Source organism: Triticum aestivum, chromosome 3D (genome assembly GCF_018294505.1).
Source record: "Triticum aestivum cultivar Chinese Spring chromosome 3D, IWGSC CS RefSeq v2.1, whole genome shotgun sequence".
Lineage (NCBI taxonomy): Eukaryota > Viridiplantae > Streptophyta > Magnoliopsida > Poales > Poaceae > Triticum > Triticum aestivum.
Genome location: NC_057802.1, coordinates 382,420,482 through 382,429,986, shown reverse-complemented (window position 1 = coordinate 382,429,986; position 9,505 = coordinate 382,420,482). Strand labels below are relative to the sequence as shown.

General features: G+C 42.5%; 1 protein-coding gene across 1 annotated transcript; it reads right to left on the bottom strand.

Moving 5' to 3' along the window:
- Positions 1 to 2,306: 2,306 nt before the first annotated feature.
- Positions 2,307 to 9,505, bottom strand: LOC123079043 (golgin-84). Its single transcript, XM_044501713.1, has 21 exons — positions 9,300 to 9,505; positions 8,900 to 8,980; positions 8,775 to 8,824; positions 8,027 to 8,677; positions 7,867 to 7,929; positions 7,685 to 7,762; positions 7,368 to 7,571; positions 6,342 to 6,398; positions 6,174 to 6,248; positions 6,012 to 6,083; positions 5,092 to 5,154; positions 4,913 to 5,011; positions 4,297 to 4,374; positions 4,029 to 4,097; positions 3,827 to 3,874; positions 3,643 to 3,738; positions 3,463 to 3,539; positions 3,209 to 3,254; positions 3,015 to 3,113; positions 2,881 to 2,925; positions 2,307 to 2,706 (listed from the first exon to the last, which is right to left on the bottom strand). The coding sequence occupies exons 1-21, from the start codon at positions 9,325 to 9,327 to the stop codon at positions 2,641 to 2,643; spliced, it is 2,145 nt and encodes a 714-aa protein (XP_044357648.1). The 5' UTR covers positions 9,328 to 9,505; the 3' UTR covers positions 2,307 to 2,640.

Below are 9,505 nucleotides of genomic sequence, written 5' to 3'. Positions count from 1 at the left end.
GCGACTTGCATTCGTAAGGTGGTCTCGGAGGAGTTTGGAGTGTCCAGGGGAAGGAGAAGCGAAGATAAGGATACCTGGTGGTGGAATGATGATGTCCAGAAGGCGATTAAAGAGAAGAAAGATTGCTTCAAACGCCTATACCTGGATAGGAGTGCAGACAACGTAGAGAAGTACAAGATGGCGAAGAAGGTCGCAAAGCGAGCTGTTGGTGAAGCAAGGGATCGGGCATATGAGGACCTCTACAAACGGTTAGGCATGAAGGAAGGTGAAAGGGACATCTATAAGATGGCCAAGATCCGAGAGAGGAAGACGAGGGATATTGGCCAAGTCAAATGCATCAAGGACGGAGCAGGCCAACTCTTGGTGAAGGATGAGGAGATTAAGCATAGATGGCGGGAGTACTTCGACAAGTTGTTTAATGGGGAGAATGAGAGTTCTACCATTGAACTGGACGACTCCTTTGATGAGACCAGCGTGCATTTTGTGCGGCGAATCCAGGAGTCTAAGGTGAAGGAGGCTTTAAAAAGGATGAAAGGAGGCAAGGCAATGGGCCCTGATTGTATCCCCATTGAGGTGTGGAAAGGTTTCGGGGACATAGCGATAGTATGGCTAACCAAGCTTTTCAACCTCATTTTTCGGGCAAACAAGATGCCAGAAGAATGGAGACGGAGTATATTAGTACCAATCTTCAAGAACAAGGGGGATGTTCAGAGTTGTACTAATTACCGTGGAATTAAGTTGATGAGCCATACAATGAAGCTATGGGAGGTTAGCCTTGATGGCCAGGTGGTACCTCAGAAGGACACCTTTCAGTATTTGGGGTCAATGTTGCAGGAGGATGGGGGTATTGATGAAGATGTGAACCATCGAATCAAAGCCGGATGGATGAAGTGGCGCCAAGCTTCTGGCATTCTCTGTGACAAGAGAGTGCCACAAAAGCTAAAAGGCAAGTTGTACAGGACGGTGGTTCGACCCGCAATGTTGTATGGCGTGGAGTGTTGGCCGACTAAAAGGCGACATGTTCAACAGTTAGGTGTGGCGGAGATGCGTATGTTGAGATGGATGTGTGGCCACATGAGGAACGATCGAGTCCGGAATGATGATATACGAGATAGAGTTGGGGTAGCACCAATTGAGGAGAAGCTTGTCCAACATCGTCTGAGATGGTTTGGGCATATTCAGCGCAGGCCTCCAGAAACTCCGGTGCATAGCAGACGGCTAAAGCGTGCGGAGAATGTCAAGAGAGGATGGGGTAGACCGAATTTGACATGGGAGGAGTCCGTTAAGAGAGACCTGAAGGATTGGAGTATCACCAAAGAGCTAGCTATGGACAGGGGTGCGTGGAAGCTTGCTATCCATGTGCCAGAGCCATGAGTTGGTTGCGAGATCTTATGGGTTTCACCTCTAGCCTACCCCAACTTGTTTGGGACTAAAGGCTTTGTTGTTGTTGTTGTTGTTGTTGTTGTTGTTGTTGTTGTTGTTGTTGTGGTTTAACCTCTGTTCGTTAGTGTTGCTGCTACTGTTATGCCAATGACTACGTGTGATCGAAGAAGAGGTTACCACACCGCACGTCTTGCATGTATCTAAACAGCAAAATGTTGCCTCAAGGAAGCACAAACATGCAACCAAACACACTGCTAAACCCACTACTTGTCTCTCTGCTCCCATTCAACCAAACCACATGCAAAACATGGTCCAAAGCTGTATTGACTTGACGGTTGTACCAGGCCTGGTTCTCAGAAAGTTCAAAATGGCTGCGCGCAAGCTCTTGTGCACCCTTACATCCAACCGCTTTAAACTAACTAGATGACGCCCGCGCGTTGCTGCAGTAACTTTGTTAAAAAAATGTGTAAATAGTTTATAAAAATACCTAAATCTAATGAAAAAAAATAAAAGAAAGTCTCTGAAAATAGACTAAGAACTTTTAAATCACTGTTAAAATATCATTTCGAACAAAAATATGAAGGATGACTAACATGCATATGCATGTATGATGCAGCAGCATTACATGCATAGACTAATGCAAAAATAATTGTAATTTATAAGTTCTCTTATGTGGCAGATTTTGCATGGCTTAGTAGAAGAGAAAACTTAAATGCATGGCTTTAGTGGGACATGGCTTTAGTGGGACATTGAGGTGGACACTTCACATATTCAGATAATTGGGACCAGACAGGCAGCATCTTGATGAGAAGAGACGATGTAATACAAAACAAAACAAAACTCAAGTATGGACGCATTTCCTCATTTCATATCAGTTTGCTCCATCGACCCCCAACAGTTTGTTGTAAGTACTAGTACAATAATTGGCTCAAGTGGCCTGTATGACACATATATATTATTATCGGGTCAGGCTGCTACATTTGTGATCAATATCAAGTGTTAAAGAATGGATTATATAGCCCACGGCCAACCAAAGAACATTACTACTTTACAAACGAGGGGGAAGGGGAAGGAAAAAAATTGTAGCATGGTTGACACCACATCAAACCACGAAAAAACTTAACGGCTGGCCTATTTCGAACACAGGAATTTCACAGGCGATCGTCGAAATCCCGTAGGAACATATAGGGGCCACGTATAGAGCTATAATCAGGAAGTAACGCCTAGATTCATGAGGGTGGGAATAGGCTGTAAAGCCTATGGCAACTTCACGTTGGCCAGGTCCCCCATGGACGATTTCACAGTCTCTTCCGCTGCAAAGTCCTGTAACATTCCAACACGCTCATCAGTTAACTTTGGTTAATTGTTTTAGCAAAAGAGCTCTGTGATAATACACGGATAGAATGATAAATAAACAACATTCTGTGCCTGACCATGGCATGAAATGACATGAATGAAAACAAATAAATGCGATAGCAGTACAACATGGTTGAGTACCTGCAGGCGCTGCATCAAGTACATCAAGAACAAATGCACAAACACCTGGTACAGGTATACGCAGATTCAATCAGGGATCAGCCTTAACATGATCTAAAATAAAACATACAGGATCAAAATTATGTTGTTCTTGCCAGATAGAATAGAAGGCTGACTCGGGCAACAGGATGCCGCCACAAAAATCTTGTCGCCCTCACAGCCCCTGAATCTAAAAACTTCGCAGCTTTTTGTAACTGGAACACCAAAAATGCCAAGCAAGGTAAAATATTAGTACTCTCCCACTATTTGTTAGGATGCTGCACTCCAGGTTTTCATTGGACACATATACCTGATGATTTGCCGTTGCCATGTGTCGATGATGCAGAGGAAGAGGCCTGAAATATAAAAGGTAATTATCTAAAACTGTACTAGAACTTCCAAATAGAGGAACACAGCTAAACCTTGGAAATCTCAAAGTACAGTTAGCAACACAAGGCTGCTTCTCTTTTGACTGGACATTCTCACAGCATAAAAAAACTATGGCATGCTTATAAACAATATTTTCCTTCATGTTCAATAACGAAAAGAAAACAGTCAACATACTCTAGCGCATTGATATCAGTATCTTCTTCCCATGATGATGCTGATCTGCGAGAAACCCTACTCCTTTCTGCTTCTACCTGTCAAATGGAACACAAAGATAATAGAATGGTAGGACGGTAAGAACATCCGCAGGACAATGCCTATAGCACAAGCAACATAGGAAGAAGAGAAATTATGAACCTGCACTTCATGGAATTGCTTCAATGATTTCTCCAGTTGGAACTCTAATGCACCTTTTTCACTGGCCATGGATTCTAATTGTGTTTGCTTGTGGTACTGGAGAAATAATGCATAGATAATGAATTAGCTCTCCTTAGCTAAAATGCCCATGACAGAAAAGGAAATTGCATGATTCAGCACATACCAGCAAATCAGTGAGCTCACGGTATCTTTTCTCTAGCTCAACATGCTCCTAAAAAGAGACACATTTGCACAAGAAAACGTAACCATTAAGTATGATCTGGTAACAAGGTGGATTGTAGTAAATGTTGCATTCGTCCAGTTATAAGGTGGGTAAATGTTGTTCACCCAGTTTTAACAAGTGTGATTTGATTAGGATTAACAACCTGTCTAGAATAATGCTCTGCGTCTCGTCTCATTCCAGCCATTTCAACTCTCATCTTCTGCAACTCAGCCTACATCATACAAATAAAGATGTTGAACAAATAATGGTGCAAGACAGAGCATTCTGATTACTATAATAGAAACAACTCCATTGATACTTTTTACATTTTCTGTGATATTATACCTGATCATCATATTAGCATTTTTACCTAAACTTCTGAATTATTACTTGACAACTGATTCTTTGATATCTTATGAATTAAATGGTACCTCCAAGGATAATATCTTGCTTTCTGCCTCTCTTTGGCTTTGCCGTGCTCGCTCAACTTCCTCCTGCCATGCCTGTATCTGCTTTCCAAAAGCACAGCATCAAGAGAAACAACCAACAAAGTGTTACATTTCAGGATAGTGCACAATATGCTAAGTTCTATTACTTCAAAAGCAAAGATAAATAAATACAGATAGACATTTGTAGATAGGGTAGTAAATAGTTCCACAATATGAGTATCTCAGGCATGGAGTGTGCTAAAAGTACAGCTCATATTAATCCAGTAAAGAAACCAAGGTTCTTTGATTTAACCTGAAGAACCCCCAGTTATACTTTCACAGTTTCACCACCATTTGGAATCAGTTCCACACTATATATATTGTTATGCCTTGTTGTTACTTCCTTGCCGCTATTTTATCTGGCTGAGTGTCTGTGCAAAGGTAGGTAATACTAATAGTAGGGGCTATCAACTTCTCTGCAGTTTGTGACCCAGACCGTGATCGCACTGCAGGTTTCCTGATAGTGCCAAAACATTTTCCATTTTTCCCCTCCTATTGCTGTCAACTGTATTTTTTAGTAATGAGAAACGGGAGATCTGGTTTAGAAGAAAAAGTTAACCTGAAGAGCTTGATTAGCATCTTCAGAAGGCTTTTTCTGAGCACGGCGATTACGAGCTTCCATTTCCTGTAGTTCTTGGTGCAGTGATGCACATTCAACCTGAAACAACCAGGGTAGCGATAGTTAATAGCAGAAACTAAACTGATCAGATATGACACACAGTGCGGAAAGGAATTTACCTCAAGTACAGCTACTTTGTGCGCAAATTCCATTGCTCTCGATGAGCTTTGATCAGCAGCTCTCTGTATGCCAACAGAACAGTCAAGATCAAACTGAATTTGCCACTGTTTCTTTAGTAGCAGAATGAAAACCACACGAAAGTTTAATAGTAGCAATGATTGTGTTAAAATCGGAGACCAAACGGCTAAAATGTGACACCCATAGAATCTAAACTAAGTGACATTATTGCAAGTACAAGATTTGGTTTAAATTGACATAAAACGGATAGGAGTTGAACTATTTAAACAAGAGCTTAGAAAATTAGTGGAAACATACTATAAATCACACATATGGATTGAAGCAAAGCACTGGAAACATAACAGTTACTAATTTTCTAGCTGGATTACTGTTTCTTGCAAGTACACATGCTGGCCTTGTGGTATTGACGAACCTCTAAAATCTAGATAGATGTGTCTCCACTTAGTCACAGTGCTAGAACTTCTAAATATTGAATTAGCTCATCTTGGCAGTTTGAGTATGGAACTTGTTTTAAGGACATCTACTTAGATCTTCAAATGTATCCCCTGGAGAACAATAGGCCAATAAACAGATGAACGCAACTAATGGGATAGCGTACCTGCATGTGCCAAAACATTTGATCTTACAGGAGTAAACTTTAAGTCATTCAAAAGAGTTATTCATTCTGCCGATTCTAGAACGTAGTAGACTAATATTTCTAGTTGTTGAAACAAAGTCAGGCTGTGATAAATGCCCCTTGCACTGCGGATGATATTGCAAGAAATGTCAATTGAACCAAACATCTACATAGCACTAACATGCAGTTTCCTTGTTAGTATTCAAGAAAATCGGCAGACAATTTTGGCATCCTCACGTAGTAGACCACATGTTGACGCTTCATATTTATACCTTGTAAAATTACCTGGATTCTAGCAAGAGCATTTGATGCCTCGACAGCCCGATGCTCCAATTCTACTTCTCTGTCAACAGCTGCCTGCAATGTAATAGAAAGTATTGAAATTTTATAACACAAGAAATTATGATAAAGACAAAGCAATAAAACGGATGCACTTCAACAAATTACCATCTTTGTAGCGTTATGTGCAATACGCTCCTCTTCAGCCCTCCGCTCCACGGTTGAAAGTTCCTCTCGTAGAGCCTAAAATGTACATGGTACATACAGAGGTCAGATAACTTCATGAAAATATGAGGCTGTTCTATTATTCTACCCCAGAAAGTCTATTTCACTAACCTGGATGATCCTGGTTTCAGTAAGCTCACGGTTCCTCTTAAGGCCATCCATATCTTCCTAGTATCAGCAGAAAACAAAATCGATTTATTATTTGATAACAGCAGTTATGTTACAGAAGCGTAAAAACAAAGGAAAAATGTTAACAGTCACCCATATAGCCATACTATTCAAGATTTATATCCAAAAGAGATCATATCAAGCTGTACAACTTAAACACACAGGTGCTAGTTCCTGAGAGTAAGTCCAAGACTTCCACTGATATCTGAGTCTGACAGAGAGCACAGGACACTCCAGGTTCATACTCATTTGCGATAACACAGCTCGAGCTCAAAATTTGAGCAGGAACTCGAAGCTCCATTGATTTAAACAATGAAGGCAGAATGCTAGAGACTGTAAGCGACTTTCCATGAGTCAAAAAATAGACAAGTGCAGATGTGCATATATAAAATGAAAATGAGCAACTCCCACTCCCGGACACAGGATAAAATAGGAGGGGGGAGTTTTTACATCACTAATAAGTTTTTATGCTAAGTTCTACAGCCAGAATTTTTTTTAAGACACACAAGGATGAATATTAACAAAGCTACAAGAATCCGCAAATGACACGAGCATCTTGAGTTCTTGGAATGAGTGAAAAATATCCAAAATCCTGCTACTCCAACTCCAAATCATGTCTACTTGAGACCTTATGTGTATTCAACTAGAAAGAAAGTTCACAAGCACCTCCACGATATTCCAAATGGGAAAGAACAAAAACACATAGTACAATGCAATTATAATTAGATCATGACAGAAAATGAAAGCATGTGAGTAGCAAATCACTGAAGAAATGGCCACTGCGCTAGCATATTTGAAGCAATTATAATGATTGAAGACAGCAGTAAAGTGCCACTATGGAGTTCATACAATCATACATTAAACTCTGCAACTGTACAGGATACTGGCCACAATGTATGGTTTCCTTGGGCGATGTAGTAGTGTTACAGAAAGATTAAAAAAAACTTGAAAGAGTATGAAAGATGAAACCTGTAAAGATGCCAGCATTTCTTCTGAAGCTGCTGCTTTTTTCTTCCAAGAGTCCAACGATTTAGCTAGAGATTCAATCTCAGTGTTTTTTGCAGCCAAAGCATCAACCATGTTAGATTCAACTCGTGAACCTTGTACTCTGGACACCGATAGTTCTTGCTGTAGTTGCTTTATATGAGCTTCATGTGAGCTACATTTCTCTCTCTGTTATGTGTTATGAAATCAATATATATTAGAGAAAACCACTCTACCATGCATGGGGTTAAGTTAATTAGAAATAAAATGTAATGAGATGAATTTCGGCAAGATAATCTGACCTCCTGAACAAGAAGCTCTTCTAGCTGTGCATTCTCGGATTTATATTCTTGGAGACGGGATGAAAGTCCAGCACAGACCTGTTGATAAGTAAAACATAAACCAACAGGTCAACATATGGATTTAATCACAATAAAGGTAAGCAGGTAACGTGGCAGAGTCACTAAGCTTATACTAATCATACCCGAGCTAATCTAGCTTCTTTTGACTGGCCAGTTTTTGCAGCGCTTTTTAGTAATCCCTGAGCCTGCCAAAGACCAACAAGACAGTGCTATAGTATAAGCAGAGAATGCATTCACATCAGCATATCTTGGTCATTATGAGTGCAATTTGCTACAGCCTACCTCCTCAAGTTGGTCTTGATCCTTCAGAGGAACTGAATCAGACTTATGTTCCTGTTGATTTTGTGCGATTTCTGGTGGATCTGACAAATTATCTTTCTTCAAATCTTGGGATATGCCAGAACCTTGTGTATCGGGTACTCCAGAGATAGTTCTCTCCTGGATAACAGCCACAGCTGTGTCTTTATCCTCCAAACTGACTGCTAAACCAATCTCAGTAGACTGGTTACTACTGCTTGGCTCATTTTTTTCGTCTGGAACTGAAGGAGCAGAGCTTCCAGAGGCACTCTCCAAATGTCCAGAACCTGCAACATGATCCGTGATGGGACCTGTATCCTCAGGTGTTTTCTCCATCGACTGGACTTCAACCGCATTATCGATAGCATTAGCAGCTGTATCATTTTTAAGGTCAACAGTGGCGTTCTCCACTTTGTCCGACGTGCTCTCAGCATTCGCTCCCTTAACATCAACTGAAGTGACTTCAGGTTCACTGGCACTGGGAATAGCAATAGCATCATCATTTGATGAATCTGCACGTGCCGAAGGTTTGATCTTCTCAATCTTAATCCTCTCACGCGGCGGTTGCCTGTTTTTCCTCTCCTTCTGAGCTGCTGTCCTGTTACCTGCATCCCCAGTAGTGAGCTTCAATGGACCCTGCGATGCGAATTTACAGCAGACTTTAGACATCAGGTAGCAGGCGCACGGCCTGCAAGGTAATCAAGTATGCTCAAGAAGTCTAGCCAGTTGCGACCTTCTCCCTGGGCTTTCCCCTCTTTGCTTGCCCTTCTTGGCCATTCGGTCCTTCAGCAAACAAACATCAGCGATTACTAATATTCCAACTGGCCGAGCAGTTGGCTAACACGGGGCAATGTTTACCTGAAGGCTGAGGAGCAGTCTGCTCATCGGACAGCTCGGTGGCCACGCTTTTCGCCCTCCGGTCGACCACTTCGAGCAAGTCTGTTACAGCAAAAACAGGAAACTTGTTACAGCTCCACATTGCCAACAACTCAATAGCGTATCAAGCAGGCAATGGGATGGCAATGGGTTCGGGTGGGGTGCAGCTGGCCCCGCCCGCGCACCGAAAGGCGGTCGAACAAGGCACTGCATCAAGGCTAGCTCGCCAGATTTCGCAGCCGGCGTCGCAATCCCACGCAGTAACCGCCGCGGATGCAGTGCTAGAGTCGAGGGGAGAAACCCCAGATCTTAGCCCGCAGGAGAGGTGGATCTCGGCAGCGAATCGGAAGGAGGGGAGGGGAGAGGAGGCTGTGGCGCGTACCTTCGGCGACCTTGAGCCAGGAGGCCATGGCGGGATCACTGCCCCGGCGAGAGGAGGGTGGCTGGCGACGAGACGGCGAGCTAGGTAGATGAACTGACAGGTGAGATTTCCGGCCGCGGCAGTGGGGTTCTCTTCGCGGGATAGTTGGTGCTGGCGGGGCTCGGAGGTCGGATCCGACCGACCGGTGGGTTTGCTTTTGGTGGATG